This window comes from Capra hircus, chromosome 2 (assembly GCF_001704415.2).
Source record: "Capra hircus breed San Clemente chromosome 2, ASM170441v1, whole genome shotgun sequence".
Classification (NCBI taxonomy): Eukaryota; Metazoa; Chordata; class Mammalia; order Artiodactyla; family Bovidae; genus Capra; species Capra hircus.
In genome coordinates, this window is record NC_030809.1 from 579,204 (window position 1) to 603,824 (window position 24,621).

A 24,621-nucleotide genomic window follows, 5' to 3' on the forward strand; every position below is an offset into this window, starting at 1 on the left:
TTTTTGTTAATAAACTAGAATAACGTTTATTTATTTCTTAGACCGTTTATTGTACATGCAGTATTTGTGGGAAAGCACGACCTCTGAAGGAGCTCGGAGGTGAACTGCATTCTGAGCTGGCTACAATCAGGTTGAGCACAGCAGTTAAGCAGAAGCCTGCTTCTCTTTATAGGTTGCCATCATCTTCTTGATTTCAGCAATAGCTTTCCCAGGATTCAGCCCCTTGAAAAAAGGAGAAGAGCATCAATATGAAACATTAAGTGAAACTGAACGAAGAGCCCAATGACCTTGGGTGAGACTCCCGCCGTTGCTGGTGCCAGGTCCAAGCCTCGTGACTGCAGACCCAGGCCTCTGACTCCTCGGGGCTGGCTGGGGCGGAGAGGCCCCCGTCCCCACTCCTGAGACGGCCGCTGTCTCTGCAGGAGCCGGTCTCACTGAACGCCTGCGAGTGAGGTTCCCTGTGGCTGGTCAGAACCCAGGAAGAGCTCCTCCTCCTGTGCCCACACTGTCAGAAGCAGGCAGGTGTCTCTAAAGGCTTCATATGATACTATCATCATTAAATCACCACCACCGAAAACCAGCATTTACAAGCCCTCAGAATGACGTGGGAGGAAGGACCCTGTTACCCCTTCCTGAGCCCCGTGAGTTAAGTGGCGGCGACCCTGGGACGAGCTGCAGCCTGGCCCGCGGCTGGTACAGCTGCCCTGTAGGAGGCACAGGAATGAAGGCCAGTGAGCGCCAGCCTCCCGAGACAGCGAGGGGCAGCCCAGCGCTTGGTGGAGCCAGACTCTCATCCGAGGCGAGCGGCGGGCTCCTCAGCTTACAAGGACAACTCTCGACTGTGAAACTGAAGCGTGTAGGAAAAAAGAGATCTTCAGAAAGAAAGAGAGGGAGAGAGAAGTCAGTCTTCAAAAGACTGGTCCCTGAAAGCTTATGGATCACAAGTGTATCCCTCTGAACTGATCCTTCAAAAGGAAGTTCCCTGGACTATCGCTACACAACATGAGAAGAGGCAGACACTGGCAGAGGAGCTGGCAGAGGGCACGCAATCACCGTGTGCAGCGGCCCCCACCCCGCAGGGCGCCCGGGAGCACGCATTCCCGGAGGGCTGGGGGAGGACCTCCCGCCGCTCTGACCCACCGAGCTGCGCATACCGCCTGCCCAAACGGTTGAGACTCGGACGGGCAGTAAGAGGGCCTGATGTGGCGCCAGGAAGGAGGGCAGCCCTGGGCTGGGAGGTGTGTGGCGGGCCTCTAGCCCTGCCCCAGCCCGACCGTGACTGTCGCGGGCTCAGCTTCCCCATGTGTAAGAGGGGTTGTGCTGGGCAGTTTTCAGGGACCATTCCAGCTCAATCACCCTGGGCCTGTGTGCAGCCTCAGAGCCCAGTGCCCGCCCCTCTTTACCAAGGGGCGGGCGGGACATGCAAGTCAGCCCCTGGCTGGTTCATCTGCTGCCCTCCGCAGCGCACAGGCTCACGCCCAGGAAGGCACCTCAGGAGGCTGTGTGGAACTTTTAGGAAAGGTGAGGACCCGAGCCAGGCCTCCTTGGGGCAGCTGGTTTCTGACTGACCGGCTCCAGCAGGGCCAGGATCTATTTTGTTCCAAATAACAGAAGGTCCCCTGTGCTGAGTGCTCACTCTGTGCCAGGCCCTGTCCTGAGAAGGTCAGCGGCGTGAGCTGCCTCCGGGCCACACGGCTCACTGGGTGGAGCCTGGGTAAGGGCTGGCAGCGCTGCCTGCGGCCGGCAGCACCCAGCTGCCCCGCTGACCCCCGGACCGACACCCGCCGGGCAGACAGCACCGTGGCCCAGTCTGGATTTCACGACTGCTGAGATATGGTGCCTTTTCTTTTTTAAGCGGCTAACTGGCTGGGTGTGAGTCTTCCATCTTGCTGCCTGTCCCCTAAAACAACACTGCTCCATCCACAGTCCTGCGCAGAGGGCGGTCCTGGTGGCTCCCCGCCCACGGGCCGGACCACAGCTGCTGGCCGACTCTGACGTGGGCTGTGCCAGGAGAGCTGAGCTGGGCCACAAGCCTCCCTCCAGGGAACGTAAGCCGAGAAATGAGGAGCCAGGCAGCTGCTGAGGCTGCGGCAGGGTGAGCCCAGGAGCAGCAGCAGAAAGAGGGGGTGAAAGCTGAGCAGAGCCCCGAGGCCGAGAACAGACACACAGAGCGCGCAAGCCTGCCCTGGGGCAGAGCGCGGCGGGAGGGGCCCTCGGGCCAGCGGGGCTGCAGCCCCCACGGCCGCCTGTGCTCGGGTGCTTCCGGCCCGTGGTTCCTGCAGCCAGAGCGAGCCCAGCGGATCCGAGGGCAGGAACCCGCGTCCGAGCCCACGGGACCCGCCTCACGCCCACACCCCCGGGCCCACGCTGAGGCGGCTGCGCGCTCTGCCCCCGGGGCCCACGCCGGCGGGCCGCGGGCCGTACCTTGGGGCAGGTCCGCGTGCAGTTCATGATGGTGTGGCAGCGGTAGAGAGAGAAGGGGTCCTGCAGCTTGGCCAGGCGCTCCTCCGTGAAGTCGTCTCTGGAGTCGATCATCCAGCGATAGGCCTGGGGGAGCGGGCACTGGTGAGCCAAACCGAGCCCTAACTGGCCGGAGCAGCCCTCTGACTGACCGCAAGGCTCCTGGCGTGCAGAGCGCCGCGCCCACCCAGCTTAGAGGTCGTCTCCACACCCTTTATTTCTCGTCCCCTTTCAGAGAAAGGCTTCCCACCCTTTCATAACATCTTCTGATCACCTTGACCAATGGTCCCCACAAACCTCTGAGCCACAGCACCTGGTCCCTGGTGCCTAGTTATACACCAAGGGCGTCGTGTCTTCAACTACTGATCTCACGCCCTCACTAGCCTCCTCCCTAGATCACCAAAGAGCAAAGGCAGGCATGCTGGGCTTGACTCTCTCAACTGCCTCCCCAGCACCTACTCACCGTCTCTGAGTAAACGGAGGACTTAACATTCAATCTACTTATTGATTCTCTTAATGAGCACGGCCATCTAGCACGCCTGAGCTCAGCCAGCTGAACACGGACTCAGCTCCTGAGCAGCAGGCTTGCTCCAGCAGTGTGGCCGGGAGGCCCTCTACGCTTCCCAACAACACAGATGCCGGTGTAAGTGCCAACTATGAACACACCTCACTATTCAGTCTTTAACTTGGCCAGCATCAGTACTGCAAACTGGTCACAGAACCACAGAACTTCTCTTTTTGTGGGAAAATGAAAACAAGAAGTTGTTTTTTGAGTTGCTTAAGGCTTTATGAAAAGCGCTGACCACAAATATAACTATGAGCTTTCTGGGAACAAAGACAGTGACTCTTGGCTGTGAACTACACACCCGGTCAGAGGCGACGGAAAGCAACACGCCTTTCTTTCTAAGCAACCTCTCAAGCCTGCACTGCAGGCTTTCATTAGCCGGGAAACAATCTCCAACATTTCACTGTTAACTGCCCCTCAGTGAAATTTCTCTCTGCCCTGCCTGCATGTTGAAAATCCCTGGAAGGGAGGTGGGGAGCTTTCTGACAGATGGAGTCAGGGAAAGCGGGCAAGTGGGCAGCGAAGAGCCAGCTACACAGGAAAACATCCGCACGGCACGGCCTGCCAACCTGCAGCCACCAGCCCCTGGTGTGGCCCTTGCCACACTGAAAGGAAGCATTCTGCAGATGGAGCCCCAGATTTACCGCAGCCAAGTGAAGGTGATGTGACCAATTACCCTGTTTGTCGCGGGTGCCAGGAAGGACACCACCCCTCAGAACAGCGAGTTTCCAGCACACTGTCCTTCTGGAGTCCTGCAAGCCCGTCTCGGCTTCCCTCCCGATAACGAAGGCGCCTCACCTGCATGAGGACCGCGGGGCCCAGGTACTTGTCTCCGTTCCACCAGTAGCTCGGGCAGCTGGTGCTGCAGCAGGCGCAGAGAATGCACTCATAGAGCCCGTCCTGTGGGGGGAAAGGTGGTCAGGAGCCCATCGCGCAGGAGGCAGCTGTGCCCTGAGCTGACCGAGCGTAACGTGTGGGACAAAGCGCACTGAGCTTTGCTGCGTTTCTGGCAAAATCCCAGCAGTGGCTGCAGAGATTCACCACGTTCATAAAAAGATCTTGGAACTGATCTTCAGACATGTGCTGGGTCAGAGCCCAAAGTTCTTAAGTCCAGACGTACTTATTCTTTAATAAATAACCCCTTGCTGCTGCTAAGTCACTTCAGTCGTGTCCGACTCTTCACGACCCCATGGACTGCAACCTACTAGGCTCCTCCACCCATGAGATTTTCCAGGCAAGAGTATTGGAGTGGATTGCCACTGCCTTCTCCAAAATAACCCCTTACTTATCTTAAAAAAAAAAAAAACCCACACACATGAAAAGAACTTACCACCTCAAATGCAGTCTAGCAGAAATTAAAAAGCCCCCAAGTGCTGAGGCATCCAGAGTCTACACCACCTTCTGCCCAGGGTCAGCAGGGATCTCAAGGTTTCCAGGGGGAACATTAACACTGTCCCAAATAGCCAACCCACACTGAGCACTGGGTGCCTTACTGACCTCACTGAAGTGGCACAATAACCCTGGGGTGTTACTAGATTCCCATGTTACAGGTGAGGCACAGGGGCTCCGAGGAGTCAGGTCCCTTGCCGAGCATCACACAGCTGCAACAAGAGAGCTGAGACGGGCCGCCGGGCGGCCTGCTTTGGAATCCCTCCTCTAACACTGCCGCACTCACAGGCTCAACCTGCCCAACAGGTTCTAACAAACCGGACTGATTTGGGGAACAACAGAAACTGCTTACAATAAGTGGCAAAACAGAAGGGTGTGCTGACTCTGCAGTGACAGCCACACGCAGATGGCAGAGCCGACGGTTGCCACCGTGAGCACAGGCCCCCAACAAAACCTGTGTTCTCAGCTGGTGAGCGTCCAAGCCGGCCCCACTGTCCAGAAGGCATGAGGTCACAGCTTTTACAACCTTTTATTTACATCAAAGCCTTAGTAAGAGTCGTATTATTTAGTCTACTTGATATGGTAGACTCCCTGGAGTTAGAAATTAGGGGTAGAGCCACGTCCGGAGAATAAGAAAGTCTTGAAGGAGAAGTTGGCTGCTTGCTCTGACTCACAGTATCACCATGCTGACCCTCAGCATCCCCACGGTGACAGAGCTGGGCATCCCTACCATGACTTTCTATTTGCTTTTTGAGCTGTACCATGTGGCACAGGGAATTTAGTTTCCTGACCAGGGATCGAACCCACGCCCCTCACAGGGAGCTTGGAGTCTTAACCACTAGACCACTGGGGAAGTCCCAAAGACTTTCCTTTCTTAATGTTTTCTGGGGAAGAGGAAGGTGTGAGTGTGGGCTCGGCTGCCTGACTCTACACGACCCCCTGGACTGCGGCCTGTCAGGCTCCTCTGTTGGTGGGATTTCCCAGGCAAGAATACGGAGCGGGTTTGCCACTTCCTTCTCCAACAGGGAAGAGAGGACATGCTACATATTCCCTAGGACCTAAAAAGGCAAAATGCATTTATTCACTCACACAACTGTATTTGCTGGTAAGACAGCTCACACCACGGGACCCGGAAAAGGCAGGGTGTGGCCCGCCGCCAAGGCGCACCTGGCCTGCTGGCGGGCTGCCCCGTAAATGAATGCGGCGGTGGCCCGAGGCAGCGTGAGTCCCTGCCTCACATAGGCAGCGCTGGCACCTGTCTGCTCTGGCCCCCTTCCCGCCTCTTCCTCTCCAGAGGAGCGTGCTGGGAGTGTGCAAGCCAGAGTCTCCTTAAAGGGGGTAAAAGTGTGCAAGGGAGAGAGACCAAAGCCTCAATAATGCCCCCTCACTCTCAGAGACTCCACAGCCTGTGCCCAGGCGTGGCACCTCCAAGAGTGAGCTGGCCCACACGGCGTCACCAGACGCGCGGCATCAGGAGAGCAGCAGGTGCTAGCCCTGGTTCTGCCATCACCTCTCACTCCCGTCTGTAACTAGAGCGGCGGCAGCCGGGCCGCAGCCGGCCAGCACATGCTTTACTGGCCTGCACTGTTAGCAACTGACGCAGCCCTCAGGCCTCTGGAGGCCCTGGCGCCGAGGCAGCGCCGCGCCACCCCAGGCAGGGCCCTCTAGCCCTTGGGCCTCTGGAGGCCCTCACTACCCGCCGGGCTCTGATAGGCTGGGTGACAACCCCGGACAGTTAGTTCTGAAGGTCCTTTCCGGAAGATGCTGAACGGTCCACATCGTCTCCTGCAGCCCCTGCCACCAGCCTCCCCATCCCCGCCCCAGCCCCAGCCCCCAGGGTAAACATCTCTGGCACAAAATCCTCAAGTCAGATAATAAACGGGGACTAATGACCAGTTTCTCACGGTCTTCTATGGACTGCAGATACTGCTCCTTGCCTCCCTGGGACTCATCCTTCTTCTTCAAGTAAGGCTCGATGGACTTGTACTGAGCATAGAAGTTGCTCAAATCCTGCGGTTAAGAGGAAGAGGAAGGAACGGGTCAGGCCACACTGTCACGCTGAGTGCCCTGATTCGCCCACTCTTGGACACTGCGCATCCCGCCCCGTGACAGGCAGCAGCCAGCCTCTCTTCCTTCGGACCAGACACATGCAAAGACCGTGAAAGGAGAAGTGGTCGATGCAAGCGTGCTCAGGAACTCTCTCCTTTGGCCACGTGAGAAACGTTCCCATCCTGCAGTACTTTCTCCTGATGCCCTTGAAAGCACCCAGTGAGGGAAAGGAAAGGCGGTCAGCTATCAGGGGGTAGAAATTAAAGCTTTCCCAACGGAGATTTTCCACATGAATTCTTTGATGTTAGGGCTAAATTCATTTCTGAAACTGTCCCAAGTCTAAAGTTCTGTGTCTTGTTATTCCCAGACAATCCTCCCCAAAGGAGTGGCTGGAGGTCCTCTAGGCCGTTTGTCTCCTGCCGCTCACATCCCTTAATTAAACTCAGGACAGGAAAGAGACCTGCCCTGAAGAACGACACCATCACACACACACCTCCCGACCCACTTAAAACACAGGGAACTTACAGGAACAAGGTCCTTTATCACATACATGTGTGGCAGGGGGTAGATTTTGGAAACTTTGCTGAGGTTGGTGTCGATCCTGCGGGTGCACGCCAGAGTGTTGCCTCCGTTGATGTTCATGGCACAGGAGCCGCAGATGCCTGGAGAGGGAACGGGGCGCCCCGACCCGCTGCGTCGGCTCCTTGCCAGGCCCCGACACGGACACTCCGTGCGGAGGCGCCCGCTGCCTTTGCCTCCCTTCCTTCCTGAACAGAGACGCTGAAAGCTGGAGACCCAAAACCCTGCTGTGAAACCAGGGGCGACCCTGAGGCTGGAAGGTGCCCGCCCAGGATGGCGCTGCCGGCGCCTGAGGGCCCCCCAACCCTAGCTCCTCGCTCCATGTCTTCTGAGAGGAAAAACAGCCTTTTCTGTGTGTGTGTTTTTAAAGTAACTGTTACTTGAATTATTCTGAAAAACTTAAAAAAAAAAAATCATTTATTTTTGATTGAAGGATAATTGCTTTACAGGGCTGTGTTGGCTCCTAATGAACTGAACTTTTTTTTTGGTTTGGCCATGCCACATTGCTTGTGGGATCTCAGTTCCTCAACCAGGGATTGAACCTGGACCCTTGGCAGCCTGGACTACATCGAACCTGGACTGCCTCGGAATACACTGGACTCAAGCCCTCAACAGATTAGGGCCCAACAAATCAGCACTGTCTTGGTCATCTTAAAGCTGAGGCCTGGACACGGGCGGCCCGGAGGTCGCCCTGATTCTCCTGTCTCCACAAAGCAGCTCGGTGCCTACACTCTGGACGTGAAGCCCACACGAGCTGCCTCAGCGCCGACTTCCCAAGGAGGATGAACTCATGGGAAACCAAAACAAGCACAAGAAGGCGCTGAGCAAGCACCTCGAAATGAGGCTTCCTTAGCTTGCACTCACTTCCCGCCTATGGAGTTTCCTAGGTATTTCAGGGTTACAAATGACTACCCGATCTAACCCCTGCTACCACGTTTCTAAAAAAAAAAAAAAAAACAATGAAACCTCCCTTAAAATGGCTCGCCTGGAAATTCTCTTTACAAACAAGGGAAACAGCGGCAGCCAAAGCTAATATCACTCTGCCTTTTTTATTTTTAGCTCACATGGGCCACGCCTGGTGTTTGGCTCAGAAAGGTTACTGAAAAGTGTCTTTACTTCCTGTGTGCTCAGGTTGGTATTTGATTACAGCAGGATGTTCCCTCAACAGCAGGATTCAGCCAAACTATCATATGTGTCAGCAGCATCGGCTACATTAAATCCAACCCTGTAAGATTAGCTGAATCAAAACAGACGTCTTAGCAGGACTGGAAACACCTGAGCCCACAGGACATGTGTGAAGTGCAGTGGGCCGGCAGCTCTGACGACCTTTCCTTGTACGGAAGGCATTTTAGGGACAAAGTCAACCACGGCCCGTGGTCTTGGCCCCAGCAACCCTGTTCTGGTTTCATCCCAGGCTGCCAAGCCAGGCTAAGCACGTGTACCGCCCGAGGGAACGACTCCAGAATCAGAATCCGAAAGCTCTGCCCGAGTCCTGGCTCCCAGCTCACCGGCTCCGGGTCCTCCCGGAAGCCCGGGCCCTCCCCGTGCCTCCGCCTCCGCACAAGCCCGCCGAGGGTGAATGGCAGCAGCGCCCGCCTGCCTCACGGGAAGCGCCCAGCACGGAGTGTGCGCAGCCTGCGCTCCACAGCCGGCAGGATCGTCAGCCCTCCCGGCACCCCGTGGTTTTCCCACACTGGAGAACTCTCTGGATGATTACTTAGGAGTTTTCTTTAAATCAGCTCCTTTTACTTAAATGCTTATTTAAAAAATCATTCCTATCACCGTCCCACTGCCGTAACTATTTTTTCCTATGAAAGTGAACAGTGTCGGTCTGCACAGCCTGGAGTCAGCAGCGCAACGCAGCAGTCGCTGTTCCCACCCAGAGCACCCCGCCGCCCACCTGGTCTGTGCATGCGTGGCGCTGGGAGCTGGCAGGGCGAGCCCACCCTGCTGGGCAAGTGGTGAGTGAGTGTCTAGACGTTCCCCACCACCGCCCGAGCGAAGGGGCTCTGTGGCCACCAGGCAGAGTATCTGAGCTGGTCCCCAAAGGGTGCAGCCGCTCACGGGGGCCACCAGACGCAGTAACCACACAAGTGAAAGCTCCTCAAAGGAAACGAACTCCGAAACCTGGATGTGTATCTGGAGTTCAAACTCCCAGCACCTCTGCCCAGGAAAAGCAAGTGTGACTCGTGGCGGGGCTACCTGGCGGAGCGCTGCAGCCACTGTCCAGGTCGCCCCAGACACAGCTCTGGCCAGCCCAGGCCTCTTTTGGGAACCAGGACAAAAGTGTCCGAGCCCAGCGACAGGGAGGCAGAGGCTCACCTTCTCTGCAGGATCTCCGGAAGGTCAGGGTGGAATCGATTTCATTCTTGATCTTGATTAAAGCATCCAGCACCATAGGACCACAGCTGACCGAGAGAAAAAAAAATCACAGAAATGACAGACCCAGCTGTGTTTATGTGACGCCCAATCTCCCTGCACGTCGCCATGACGTAGCCTCAGACAGCGGCAGAGGTCATCTGCTCTGCTTACCCATCTGGCCTCTCAGGCCACCTTCAACCTTTCCCCAGGTTTCACTGTGCGCACAGTAGAACACGCACACTCTTACACAGTTAAGGGCCCCTGGGCTCTGCTCTGACGCCCACACTGCGTGCACACGTCCCGGAAGCGCAGCGTACAGAAAGGGAGACGCGTTTAGATGAGGGAGCAACCTCCACACACTGGCGGCTTGTTTCTTCTGAAGCTCCCTGAAAAGTTTTCCCAAATAATCTATTTAAAATTTCAGGTTTATCTTTTTGGATGAAAACAGTAAGTAGCTTTAACTGGTTGGTTAACAGCTTCTCAGCTCTGAAGCACAGCGAGCAACGTCCACGTCACATAGGACTGCTGTAGGTGGGTCAGCACACAGGAAAATGGAACACGTGAGAGCGTGTCTGCCACACACATTCAGTCTAAGAGCGACTGCAGAGACTCTGATTCAGTGAGAATGGCCGATTCTCTGAGCCTCAGTTTCTTCATCTGTAAAATGGAATTAATATTTATATAAAATTATGAAGATTAAATAAAAACATGTAACAAGGTCCTACTGAACTATATTCAATATCCTGTAATAAGCCATAGTGGAAAAGAAATGAAAAATAATATGTGTAACTGAGTCATTTTGCTCTACAGAAATTAACACTGTAGATCAACCACACAGCACTTCAATTAAAAAGCAGTGCAGCTTTCAGAGTCCTGGCGCAGATACGTGCTTGGCAAGTCTGCTTCCTGGCTGACTCCTCCACCCTATTCTGAGCATTTCTCTACGCATGGGGTTTAATTGCCCCTCTCGATTCTCTATATGCTCCCTCTCCTCCCCCCGACCCAGCTCTGAGACTGCTGACAAACACTATAACCTTAGGGCACGCCACTGTTCAGTTGCTCAGCGTGTCCGACTCTGCGACCCCATGGACGGCAGCACGCCAAGCTTCCTGTCCTTCACCATCTCCCAAATTTGCTCAAACTCACGTCCATTGAGTCAGGGATGCTCTCTGACCATCTCATCCTCTGTCGTCCCTTCTCCTCTGCCTTCAATCCTGCCCAGCATCAGGGTCTTTTCTGGTGAGTCAGTTCTCTGCATCAGGCGGCCAAAGTATTGGAGCTTAAGCATCAGTCCTTTCAATGAATATTCAGGACTGATCTCCTTTAGGATTGACTGGTTTGACCTCTTTGTTGTCCAGGGGACTCTCAAGAGTCTTCTCCAACACCACAGTTCGAAAGCATCAATTCTTCAATGCTCAGCCTTCTCTATGGCCCAACTCTTATATCCAAACATGACTACTGGAAAAATCACAGCTTTGAGTAGATGGACCTTTGTTGGCAAAGTGATGTCTTTGCTTTCTAATACCGTCTAGGTTTGTCATAGCTTTCCTTCCAAGGAGTAAGCGTCTTTTAATTTCATGGCTATAGTCACCATTTGAATGATTTTGGAGCCCAAGAAAATAAAATCTGTCAGCTTCCACTTTTTCCCTTTCTTAAAGTGTTCAGTTCAGTCTTTCAGTCGTGTCCGACTCTTTGCAACCCCATGAACTGCAGCACGCCAGGCCTCCCTGTCTATCACCAACTTCCGGAGTTCACTCAGACTCACGTCCATCGAGTCCGTGATGCCATCCAGCCATCTCATCCTCTGTCGTCCCCTTCTCCTCCTGCCCCCAATCCCTCCCAGCATCAGAGTCTTTTCCAATGAGTCAACTCTTTGCATGAGGTGGCCAAAGTACTGGAGCTTCAGCTTTAGCATCATTCCTTCCAAAGAAATCCCAGGGTTGACCTCCTTCAGAATGGACTGGTTGGGTCTCCTTGCAGTCCAAGGGTCTCTCTAGAGTCTTCTCCAACACCACAGTTCAAACGCATCAATTCTTTGGCGCTCAGCCTTCTTCACAGTCCAACTCTCACGTCCATACACGAGCAAGGAAAAACCATAGCCTTGACTAGATGGACCTTCGTCGGCAAAGTAATGCCTCTGCTTTTGAACATGCTATCTAGGTTGGCCATAACTTTCCTTCCAAGGAGTCAGCGTCGTTTAATTTCATGGCTGCAGGCACCGTCTTAAAGTGTGTAACGTGATAATCTGATATCTAGTGGAAGGACTGCCGTGATACGGGTGGTTGGCTAACACATCTGCTCTCTCTGTAAGTGTCTCTACCAACAGTGTTGTACCCTTTCCACCGTACCTCTGCCGACACTGGGAATTGGAACCTTCACATCCATTACTTCTCGGAAGTCTGCTCTGCACCAGGCTCTGTTCTGGGTGTTAGGCACCCACCAGGGGACAGAGCAGACACAAACCCCTGCCCACAGGCAGCACGCACGCTAGTGGACTAAGCTCGCGGGCTCCGCCTCTCCATGCTCCTTGCCTCTGTGTGTACCGAAGTCTGGGGAATTTTCTTTGTTAAGGTCTCAACTACCACCTTCTGGAAGAGAAACTCTCCTGCTTTTGTCCACTGCTCCTCACTCCCAGGACCTCGCTTCCGGTCACCAACTGTGTGGGTGCTGCCTCCACGCCAAGCGACTCTGCAGCAGCAAGTGGGCGCCCCACAGCGGAACTCAGCGCTGACACTATCAGCTCGAGATCCTGAAGACCCCCTCCTCCAGTTTGCTAGAGTGGCTCTCAGAATTAAAAAAAGAAAAGTTCATTGATTAGAACACTGCTTATTATAGAAGGACACAGTCCTGCAACGGGCAGACAGGAGAGATGCACAGGGTAAAGGGATCTGGGAAGGGAGGAGGGCTTCCACACCCTCTCCTGAAGGCCTCTCTCTCCTCGCACCCCCGGGCTTTACCGAATCACACTCTCTGAACCCTGGAATCAAGGACTTTTATGGAGGTTTACCTATGCAGGGAAGACTGATTATATCACTGGTCACAGATAAGCGATTAAACCTGTAGCCCCGCTCCCCTCCTGGGAGACCTGGAAGTTCCAGCCCTCGACTCCTATGTTCTCCTAGCAACCAGCCCTAATCGAGTGGATTTAGGGGCTTTTAAGAAATCACTTAATATAAACCCAGGTGTGGTTGAAACGAGCTTGCTGTAACAAAAGATGCCCACTTCACCTCTATTATTTATCTGAAGCTATCTCAGGAACTGAGAAGGGAAACAAAACATCACAAAAGATGGCCCTATAGTTCTTTGGGATTACAAGCGTTTTAGAAGCCAGAAACCCAAGACCAAATACATACCTCAGTATCACCCATCTAATAAATCCGATCCTAATCCTGCTTCCACCCTCAACCAGCAACTGGCTATCTGACTTCTGATTTTGAAAGTCAAAATTTTGAAACATGCAAAAATTTTAAACGTTCACACTGTTAAAAGGCGACCACTTTTTCTTTTATGATACTGTCCCCTTTTAAGTCTAAAAACCCGGGCTCCTTCCTGAGGCCAGATGAGTATTTTGGGTTTTCTTCTATTCCTTAACATTTTCAAAGTGTGTGCGTGTGTGCAGTCGTTTCAGCCGTGTCCGACTCTCGCGACACGATGCACTGTGGCCCCCAGGCCCTCTGTTCATGAGCTTCTCCAGGCAGATTACTGGAATGGCTGCCACGCTCTGGTCCAGGGGAGCCTCCGACCCGGAGGTTGAACGGCGTCCCTTACGCCCGTGGTCGGCAGGTGGGTGCTTACCACTACCGCCACCTGGGAAGCCCTCGTTTCTGCCTTCCTTTAAGCAGTAGTTTTACATTAGTATTTTAAAAATTCCATTTTGATATATATTTAATTTATATATTCCAATTCCATTTTACCTATGTCTCTTGGCATTAGAAACAGTCGTCTGTGGGTGTGTTCAGTTACTAAGCTGTGTCCGACTCTGCAAGCCCATGGACTGCAGTGTACCACACTCGCCTCTCCTCCACCGCCTCCGGGAATTACTCTGATTCACGTCCACTGAGTCAGTGATGCTATCCAACCATCTCATCCTCTGCCGCCCCCTTCTTCTTTTGCCTTCAACCTTTCCCAGCATCAGGGTCTTTTCCAGTGAGCTGGCTCTTCACATCATGTGGCCAAAGTATTAGAGCTTAAGCATCAGTCTTCCCAATGAATAATCAGGGTTGATTTCCTTTAGAACTGACAGGCTTGACCTCTGTGCTGTCCAAGGGACTCTGAATAGTCCTCTTCAGCACCACAGTTTGAAACCATTGATTCTTTGGCGCTCAGCCTTCGAGGTCCAACTCTCACATCTCCATGACTACTGGAAAAACCGTGTGTGCGCCAAGAAGCTTCCGTCGTGTTCGGCTCTTTACGATCCTATGGACCACAGCCCACCAGGCTCCTCTGTCCATGGGATTCTCCAAGCAAAAATACTGGAGTAGGGTGCCCTCCTTCAGGATCTTACTGACCCAGGGATCGAACCCAGGTCTCTTGGGTCCCCTGCCTTGGCAGGCGGGCTCCTTACCACTAGCGCCACCTGGGAAGCCACCGCTTTGACTATACAGACCTTTGTGGGCAAAGTCTGCTTTTTATACGCTTTTCATTTTGTGGCTGCAGTCACCATCTGAACTGATTTTGGAGCCCAGGAAAACTAAACTCTGTCATGTGCCCACTTCTTCCCCTCTGTTTGAAGTGATGGGACAGGATGCCATGACCTTAGTTTTTGCATGCAGAGCTTTAAGCCAGCTTCACCACTCTCCTCTTTCACCTCTCTCTCCTCTTTCACCCTCATCAAGAGGCCCTTTAGTTCTTTGCTCTCTGCCATTAGAGTGATATCACCTCCATACCTGAGGCTGCTGTTACTTCTCCTGGCAATCTTCATTCCGACTTGTGACTCCCCCAGCCTGGCATTCTGCATGATGTACTCTGCATGTAAGTTAAATGAACAGAGTGACAATATACAGCCTTGTCATACTCCTTTCTCAGGTTTGAACCAGTTACTCTAAACTACACGTCCTTAACTTCTCAATGGATCGAGAGTTAATACTGTATCACTTCAGGTAACCACCTTCCAACTTCACAGGCGAACCTGCTCTCAGCTCCCGTGATGGCGATCAGTTGTCAGGACTCCCCCGTAGTTCAGCGCCGAGAGCCTGCCTGTCCCAGTGCAGGGGACGTGGGTCTGGGAAGACCCCACCTGCCGGGGACAACTAAGCCCGAGCGCCACGGCCCTGGAGCCTGTGCCCCACAGGGCCCAGGAGCCACAGCTGCTGACGCCTGTGCGCCCAGAGCCCGAGCTCTGGAGGGAGAAGCCCACGCACCAGGCGAGAGCACCCACCACCCGCGGCGACCGCAGCAGACGCAGCGCCGCCAGAAGCAAGGCGCCAGGGGCCCCGCAGCACGGCCGTGAGAGCCGCGCTGGTGCGACACGCTGCAGGCGGCTGCAGGGCCATCGTCTACGTTAACAGGCAAGAGGAGAAGGGGTCACAGTTATCGTAGCTGGTGCTCTTTATTATTTCCTGAGAAGTGAGATCCCACAAGGTAGTATTTTTCTTCAGCTTGAAAAACTTCCTCTCCCATGTGGCACAGGCCGCTGGCTATTACTCCTTTCACTTTTTGTTACCTGGAAATGTCTTGATTTCATCTTCATCCTGAAGGATCCTTTGCTGAATGCAGAATCCAGTTCACAGAGCTTTCCTTTCAGTAGGCTAGAGAAGGCACTCGCTGCGCTTCAGCCTCTGCCATTTCTGACGAGCAGTGAACAGTCATTCACATCTCTGCATGCAATGTCTGTTTTTTCTCATGGCTTTCAAGATTTTCTCTGAATTTTTATCTTTAGTAACTTGACCATGATGTGCTTGGTGGCTTTCTATGTATTACCCTGCTTGGAATTCATTAAGGTTCTTGAATATGTAAATCATGCTTTTCACAAGCCTGAGTAATTTTTGGCCATTACCTCTTCGGATATTTTTTGCTTCTTTTTCCACTGCACTTCTTCTGGGACTCCAATTACACGTGTGTTAGAGCTTCTAACTGTTCCATGCATCAGTGAAATGCTTCTTTAAAAAGCTCTTTTTTCCTTTTTGTCTTAAGAACAGACAATTTCTAGTATTTTTTAAAAAAATTTCTACTTTCAGGTTCACCAAAGCTTCCCACCGTCAGTTCCCACCTGCTCTTAAGCTAAGCCCATCCAGTGAATTCTCTGCTCCAGAGACTGTACTTTTCAGTTCCAGAGCTTCCACTGGTTCTTCAAGTTCCTAACTCTCTGCTGAGATTTCCTGTCCTACTGTGAGCATATCTTCCTTTATCTAAGAACACAATTACAACTGCTTAAAATCCCTTCTGCTAGTTCCCACAAGTGGGTTGCTTCAAGGCTGGTCTCTGTCGAGTGTCTTTTCCCTTGAGTATGTACCATGCTGCACTGCTTCTGTGTATGAGTAATTCTGCGCTGTATGTTGGACCATGTAAATAACACGACGCAGTAACGCTAGACTGTACTGTGCTTCTCAGAATAGTGATGATTTTTTGTTGTTGTTAAATCAACAATCAGTTTGACTGAACTCAAGATCTGGGCAGTTCATAAACCGAATCTGGGACTCCCCCCTGTACCTCGTTCCAGGACTTCCCCCTCAGTTCCTGGTTACCATGCTGGCTTCCAAATGCATATTCTGGTTATGTAAGCTAGCGACCACAGTGAGACTGTGGTTTTTTTAATTGAGTTTTAGCCCTTGCACTCCCACATCAATGGGGGCTTGCCTGCAGTTAAAGAACATGCAAAGAGAGTTTATTTTTGCAAGTAACATCCTGTCCTTCCAACTGCCAGCTCTCTCTGTCGGCCTGTGTCTGCCTGCCCGGATCCTCTCCTGCGCCTCTGGCCGCTGCTGCTGTTTTCTGGGTCTCTAGGGATCCCGCCTGTGCTGGCCCTTGGCTGCAGTGCACGGGCCTCTCGCGCACGGGCTCCCCTGCTGTGGGGCACAGGCTCGGGCACACGGGGTCAGTACTTGCAGCATGCAGGCTCTTCCCGAACCAGGGATCAAACCTGCCCCGTGTTGGCAGGCAGATTCTTAACCAGCAGACCCCCAGGGAAGCCCCACTGCTTCTTATGTGTATTTTATAAACCAGAGTGTACAGTTATCATTTGCGGAAGGGTTAGGGCTGCCCTCGTGGCTCTGATGGTAAAGAGTCTGCCTGCAATGCAGGAGACTCGGGTTCGATACCTGGGTCAGGAAGATCCCCCGGAGAAGGAAATGGCAACCCACTCCAGTGTTCCTGCCTGAAAAATCCCATGGGCAGAGGAGCCTGGCGGGCTACAGTTTATGCAGTTGCAAAGAGTCGGACACGACTGAGCGACTTTCAATTTCACTTTCAATCTAATGAAAGCTGTTCTGCCATTACTGGAAGTAAATGCAATTGATCTTTAAATTTTTTATCATTAAAAATGTTATAAATTCAACTCTTTCAGTTTTAATCACATCCTGCAGTTTTAATTTGCAAAGTTTTTATTAAGTATTTGATAACATTTTTATTATTCCTTAATCAAGTAGTTATTTTAAAAGAGTGCTTTTTTAATTTCCAAGTAATTATGGTTTTTTGCTCTTAATATGCATTTTTAGTTTTATTGTGTTATGGTCAGAAAGTGTGCTCTATACAATTTTCCTTTATTTGGATTTTATTAATAATTTTCAGCTGCTAAATATCTGATAATTTTGTCTGAGAAAATCATATATCAATTAACTCTATTAAAAGAGTTTATGGGTTGACAGAGTTAAAAAAAAAGCATTCAGAATACTAGTTGTTTTCAAACTTTTTTTTTGGTGCCATGGAAGCTTTTGTTCAAAGGAAATACTCACTTATAAATAAAACAGACCACAAAACAGAGCAGTGCTGGTGTTACTGGGGAGGCAGAGGTAGCCGGCAGCGGGAAGCTACAGCCCAGCTCGCTAGACTCGTCCTTCCTCCTGGCTCTCCGCGGAGCGCCTTTAAAGATGCCGGAGGAGTAGTTCAGAGACGCGACATGAGGGACTCGGCCTGCTGCTGCTGCTCTGAAGGCACGGGCTGGGAGCCGAGAGCTGTGCTGGCCTCTGAACGCTGGGTGTGGCCCTCAGCTGGCTTCTGCCAACAGCTTGAAGGGACAGAAGAGGCTCTCGTCTCCAGAAGGAACGCAGCCTGCGGACACCCTGAGCTTAGTCATGAGACCTTTACTGAACTGCTAACCTACAGAACTCCAAGAGAATAATTCGATGTTGCTCTAAGCCACTAAATTTGTGGCAATTACTACTACAGAAACAGAAAGCTAACAAGCAGGGATGCATCACTTTTAATATTTTAACTCCATCCCTGTCTTGGCCCATCACCATTCTGGACAAGTTTATAGTGTTACCATTACTGTAGAACACACAGGCCCCCATTCACAAATTAGCATAAAACAGTGAGTATGTTTAAGCTGTTAATGTGCTGATGACTTCAGATATATGCCTAAAACCGTCTCTACTGTTATGCTGTGAGATTCCTAGAAACAGTTACACTTTGATTTGGAAGAAGGGAAGGAATTTCATGAAAGCTGTTCTTGGTATTATCGTTTTTAAATCTAAAATCCCGGATGATTTTTTTAATTCAACTTTGACTGAAGGAGCATCGCAACGCTGTGTTGGTGTCCGCCCTGCATCAACACGGGTGAGCCGTAGGCATGCATATGTCCCCTTCCTCTCGAGCCTCTCTCCTGGTATCATCCTTTTGAATCAGGTATCTATGTCATTCTTGCTTTAAAATCAGATGATAAATCCCTCAGCCACTGGATACTCTCAGTTTTAAAACCGTCCAAGGATGGGAAAAATGTGTCCCTGAATCAGATCAAGAGCTCACCTTCATCTATCAAATACCTAGCTTTCACAGAGATACTCACTTATTCAAATCAATCTCGTAAGTTTGCATATGAGGTTTGTCTCCTGTCTTGTCTGGGTCCCATCGATAGATGGCAAACTTCTTGATTCGGGGTGCTGCGACTGCAGCTGTCTGGGCCCCACGGCAGGCCTGAAATTTAAAAAGTTCCCAAGAAGGGGAAAAAAAGAATCATTAAAAATGCAAGGTAAATCATTCTACTTAGTTGGCACTATAAACTGCAATACTGGATACAAACTCGCCTATTCCTGACACAGTCTTTCAAGATCCAACAGACGGCACCAAGCAACTGTGACATGCCAGCGATGGCACTGGGGGCTGGTGAAATGGCGCTGAATAAGCACACAGCCTTCGCCCTCACAGAAACCAGTGCGCAGCAAGCAAGACAAGAGACAGAACACTCATAATGGAACACAGCGAGGGAGGCCTGGCAGCGGAGATTCACACTGCTCTAAGTGGCCGGGGAGGCCTCCATAAAGGATACTTAGGCTGAGGCTTGATGACTAGGGGTGCAGGGCAGGGAGAAGGGGCATTGGAAGCTGAAGGAGCATGTGCAGAGGCCTGGGTGGGAGGGCACAGACTCCTGTGAGGACCGAGAGACGTCCACTGTGCAGAGGCTAACCTGAGACGGGATGAGACGGGGCAGGCTCCAGGAAGGCAAGAAAGACTTCTAAGTTTTGATCTTATCCTAACAGCAACGAGAAGCTAACAAAAATTTATCAGGTGGATGACATTTTATTTTTGAGAAGACCACCACTGGCTTACAAAGGAAGACTCGTCAGATGACATCTAGGGAAACCAGTTAGAAAGCGACTGCGGTGATCGAAGAGAGACGCTGGTGTTTCGGTTAGGCATTTTAGCCTGAGCCACTGTAAAAAACACACACACCGAAGACTAGGCGGCTAACACAGCAGACATTTACTTCTCATGGTTCTGGAGGCTAGAAGTCCAAGAGCCAGGTGTCAGCAGGTCTGCTTTGGTGTCCAAGTGAGGACAGAAGGCTGCATCCTGCTCCACTTCCACTTGCTGCAGAGACCTCAGGTCTCTCCTCTCCATAAGGGCAGTCACCCACCACACAGGTCCTGCCCTCATGACCTCATCTAACCCTAATTTCCTCTCAAAGGCCCCAGGTTCAGGTACCATCACACTGGGGATCAGGGGTCCTACGTATGAATTCTGGGGGAACACAAACAATCCGCCCGCAACAGGACGGCTATGTACAGCAGCAGAGGAAACCAGGTAACGCATACTGTATCTTAAAACAAGGTAAAGCCTGGGCACTAACAGCAGCAGAGACCTGCGCTCTGAACACAGCTCCTGGGCATCCACGGTCTGTGCCAGTCGGCCTCACACGCACCACGGGGCCCTGGAGCGCCGCCGGGGGCTGCTGGGAGACGACAATGGTAAGGGGGACCGGCTTCCCGCCCTCCTTCCAACAGAGCAGCCTCCCCACAAAAACGCATTTGCAAAAAGGGCGCTTTGCGCAGGAGTTTTCTGTTCAAATTTACCCTCATCTTAAAAGCCACTATTTATTACTGCCAGGCACTGTATTAAATGCTTTATATTAATGACTCCACTGGATCTTCATTTTTTAAAGACGAGCAAATGAGGCTCAGAGGTCAAGTGATGGGCCCACGATCAAGAGCTGGTGAGTGGAGCCAGGACTGGAACCCAGGTCTGGCTCCAGAGCCCACGTTCCCGAACACGGTTCTGTTCATCTGGGCGTCTTCTCAGGCCTCTTCTCGGTGCCGTTTCCTTCTCCTCACATCCTGACTCCTCCAGGGGATGTGTATCAGCCAGGCTCTCCAGAGAACCAGGACCAATGGTGTGTGCCCGCACACACACACACATGCGCGTGTGAAAAGAGGGTTACTATGCAGAACTGGCCCACGTGCCTATGGGGAACTGGCTCGTGTGGTTATGGGGATAACAACCCCCAAGATCCGCAACTGGCAAGCTGGAGAGCCGATGACGCAGCCCCAGTTCAAATGCCAGCACGCTCAAGACCCAGGAAGAGCTGTTACTTCAAGTCCAAAGGTGAGAAGAAGAATCAATATCCCAGCCTGACAGACAGGCTTCCTCTGATTTGAAGGAGGGCCAGTTTTTTGTTCTATCGGTATCTTCAATCGACCGGATACGGCCGCCCGTGTTAGAAAGCGCAATATGCTTCACTCAGTCTATCCTATTTTCTAAAACGTAATTAACAACTTTTAAACAATTTAAATTTTTTTAAAAAGTATATTTTCTGGCCACATTGTGCAGCTTGTAGGATCTTAGTTCCCTAACCAAGGGCTGAATCCGGGTCCTCAGCAGTGAAAGCCTTAAGTCTTAACCACTGGACCACCGAGAATTCCCCCAAATATTCTGATACAATCTTAAGGCTTACTTCGCATCTACAGTTATTACAAGAGACTGGCTACAGTCCCCGTGCTGTCCTGCGCCTCCCTGAGCCCATCTCCCGCCCAGCAGACTGTGCCCCCCGCCTGCCCGCCCCTCCCCCCGCTGGCAGCCATGTTTGTTCTGCTTCCTTTTTGGTTCTGTTCAGCATTTTGCTGTATTTTTAAGACTCCACATATAAATTGTATCATATAATAATTGTATTCCTCTGTCAATCTACCAATTAAAATGCTAAACTCATTCAAAAACACTCTCACTGAAACACCCAGAGAAACATCTGACCAAGGGTCTGGGCCCAGTCAAGTCGACACAGAGCGCGTGACAGCATGGAGCCCTACACGTCACGTCTCCCAGCAGACCTGGTCCAGGCCCCTGCATATAGCAGTTCAATGCATGGTTAGGAACGATTGAAGAAAAGAGCAAAACCTGAGCATTAGAATAATGCAAAAATGTGGTTTATTCTGAATGTACCTTAAAAGGCTGAACAGTGCAACCTACATCAAGCCATTAAGAAATAAAAGTACCCCTCTGTCTGTGGCATTCCCGTACAATGAATGCCAAGCCGCCGCCGCCCCCTCGTCCTTGAAGCCCTTTTGCATTTAGGCAGACAAAACAAGGCAGAGGCCACACAAGTCCTGCGGGCTTCTCCTGCGGCTGTGAGGAGGGGAGGGTCTCGCCAGTCCAGAGAGTACTTGGCAAGATTCAAGCTACATTCCAGGCCAGCTCATTCTCTTATAAACTGCTGAAGAAAGCAAAAACTCTTAAGGTTCACTCAGTAATTACAAGAAATGCACTGGAGTTTACTACTAGCTGGCGAAAACCAGCCCAAATTAAACAAAGCTGAAGATACCGACCCTCAGTGCGGGAAGAAAACCTATAAAGAAAATGAAGGTGAAGGTGAAGAGGAAAGCTGTATTTCATCAAATCACCAAGCTGTGAGGTCACTGAACAAGGAAAGTCACTTCTGCAAACGAACACTGTCCCACTAGAGACTCCATTTTGTGAAATGTCAGGAATGCTTGGCTAACGCCACCTTGTGGTGACTGAGAGGAGGTGAACAGACTCTTGAAGACATTTTTGGCGGTGTCCTGCCAGCGCGCAGGACCTCAGTAGCCCAGAACCTCTGCTCTCAGCAGTGAAAAGGGGCATCCTAACCACTAGACTGCAGAGAATTCCCGGTTGCAGGTGTTAGCTCCAGCAAGCTTTTGCTTGCTTAACTGCCCTACCCCCACCCTTTCTGGGGACTGCCCTGGTGGCTCAGACAGTAAAGCGTCTGGCTACAATGGGGGAGACCTGGGTTCGATCCCTGGTCAGGAAGATCCCCTGGAGAAGGAAATGGCAACCCACTCCAGTATCCTTGCCTGGAAAATCCCCTGGACGGAGGAACCTGGTGGGCTACAGTCCATGGGGTTGCAAAGAGTCGGACACGAATGAGCAACTTCACTTCACTTCTTCACTCTTTTTTGTGAGATTTAATGAGGTATATTCATTATAATTCACCAATTTTAAGTGCACAGTTTGACGAGTTTTGATGAAATTGTATAACCACTACCACAATCACAGCAGAACATCCCCATTAAGAAAGCCTGCTATTGTTTCTCTGCAGTCAGCGCCCTCTCCCTCCCCCCGCAACTGACTGGCTTTCTATCACTGCAGATCTATCTGCCTCTGACAGAACTCCATATAAACACCATGAGATCACACACTGTGGGCCTGGCTTCTCTTGCTCCACAAAATGCTTCTGAGATTCATTCATGTTGCTGCATATACTCATAGACTGCTGCTCTTTAAGTTAACACCTTTCATTTGGAAATAACTGTAGAATCCCATGCATTTATAAGAAATAATACTGAGCTCCCATCTGTCCTTTACTTGATTTCCCTCAGTGATGACAATGTACGAAACTACAGCACGATATAACCCCGATATAGTCAAGGTATGGCCTCCCTGTGGCTCAGCTGGTAAAGCATCTGCCTGCAATGCGGGAGACCTGGGTTCGATCCCTGCGTTGGGAAGATCCCCTGGAGAGGGGAACGGCTGCCCACTCCAGTATTCTGGCCTGGAGAATCCCATGGACTGTGTGGTCCACGGGGCCGCAGGGTCGGCCGCGAGTGCAGAGCATCGCATCTATCATCACAGGGACCTGCTCCTTTACAGTCACAGTCAGGCCCCGCAGCCCTCCCGTCCCCGCTCCTCCACCCCCGGCAATTACTAACCTGCTACATTTTTATAAGCCTGTCACTGAACAAAAGTTATATAATGTAATCATCTCTTCTCTAACTTGGGGGGGGGCGCTTCATTCAGCGTAGCTCTCTGGAGACTCAGCCACGTCAGACGCCTACACACATTCCTTCTTACTGCCCGGCAGCGCTCCCCGGTGCACCGCAGTTAAGCCACTCAACCACTAGAAGGCTGTTTCCACGTTGGAGGCTATTATGAATAAGGCTGTAATGAGCAGTTGTGGACAAATCTCTACATGAACAGAAGTCTCCATTTCTCAGGGGTAAATGCCCAGGAGTGGGACTGCTGGGTTTAGAAAACGCAGAGGAACCAGAGATCAATTCGCCAACATTCACTGGATCATAGAGAAAGCAAGGGAATTCCCGAAAAACATCTATCTCTGTTTGTTCGACTACGTTAAAGCTTTTGACTGTGTCGATCATAACAAACTGTGGCAAACTGTTAAAGAGATGGGAATACCAGACCACCTTACCTGCCTGAGAAACCTGTATGCAGGTCAAGAAGCAACAATTAGAACCAGACATGGGAACAATGGACTGGTTCAGGACAAAGAAAGGAGTATGAAAAGGCTGTTTGTTGTCACCCCGTTTATTTAACTTACACGCTGAGCACATCATGAGAAATGCCAGGCTGGATGAGTTACAAGCTGGTATCAAGCTTGGCAGGAGAAACATCAATAACCTCAGATATACGGATGATACCACTCTAACGGCAGAAAGTGAAGAGGAGCTCAAGAACCACTTGATGAGGGTGAGGAAGGAGAGTGAAAAGACAGCTTAAAACTCAACATTTAAAACACTAAGATCATAGCATCTGGTCCCGTCACTTCCTGGCAAGTCAAGGGGGAAACGGTGGGCGCGGCGGCAGCTTTCTTTCCCCTGGGCTCTGGAATCACGGCAGTGTCTACAGCAGTCATGGAACCAGAAGGCGATTGCTTTTTGGCAGGGAAGCTACAACAAACCCAGACTGTAATTAAAAGCAAAGACATCACCTTGCCAACAAAGGTCCATGCAGTGGAGACTACAGTCTTTCCAGCAGTCTCACACAGTTGTCAGAGGTGGAACATAAAGAAGCTGAGCGCTGAAGAACGGATGCCTTTGAACTGTGGTGCTGGAGAAGACTCTTGACAGTCCTTTGGACAGCAAGGAGATCAACCCTGAAACTCACCGGAAGGCCTGATGGTGAAACTGCTGTGAACAGCCAACTGCTGAGAGAAGAGCCTGATGCTGGGAAAGCCTGAGGGCAGAAGGAGAGGGGGAAGCGCTGGGTGAGACGGCTGGAGGGCATTCCCAGTGCACTGGACATGAATCTGGGCAAACTGCAGGAGCTGGTGGGGGACAGGAGGCCTGCTGTGCTGTAGTCCACCGGGTCTCAGAGAGTCAGACATGACTGGGCGACTGGACAACAGCAACAAGTGGTAGCAGACTGTTTACCTTTCACTAAGCTGTGCTCCAAAGTAGGGAGCTGCTGCGCCTGAGTCAGGTAGTAGGGGGAGAGGGACAAAATGCCTTTAAAAATTAACTTCTACAAATTCAAAACCATTGGTCAACCTTGGAATTTAAAAGAGTCTGGGACTCTGCGGCCGTCAGCTGGTTTCAAAGCCTGATTTAACAGTGCTGTCGATGGGCACAGGCATCTGGCTC

At 51.5% G+C, this 24,621-nt stretch overlaps 1 protein-coding gene across 2 annotated transcripts in view; it reads right to left on the reverse strand.

Moving 5' to 3' along the window:
- The window catches only part of SDHB (succinate dehydrogenase complex iron sulfur subunit B), a 31,898-nt gene continuing 7,277 nt past the window's right edge, over nucleotides 1–24,621 (reverse strand). Inside the window, exons 2-9 of one of the 2 annotated variants that reach the window (XM_018054682.1) lie at nucleotides 24,146–24,214; nucleotides 18,345–18,472; nucleotides 9,365–9,450; nucleotides 6,989–7,125; nucleotides 6,308–6,424; nucleotides 3,824–3,925; nucleotides 2,425–2,547; nucleotides 1–222 (exon numbers count right to left, since the gene is read on the reverse strand). In XM_018054682.1, the coding sequence (XP_017910171.1) occupies nucleotides 145–222; nucleotides 2,425–2,547; nucleotides 3,824–3,925; nucleotides 6,308–6,424; nucleotides 6,989–7,125; nucleotides 9,365–9,450; nucleotides 18,345–18,472; nucleotides 24,146–24,214 (840 nt within the window). In that variant the 3' untranslated portion in view covers nucleotides 1–144. The remainder of the gene's footprint in view (nucleotides 223–2,424; nucleotides 2,548–3,823; nucleotides 3,926–6,307; nucleotides 6,425–6,988; nucleotides 7,126–9,364; nucleotides 9,451–18,344; nucleotides 18,473–24,145; nucleotides 24,215–24,621) is intronic. The other variant, XM_018054683.1, reaches the window with a different exon arrangement.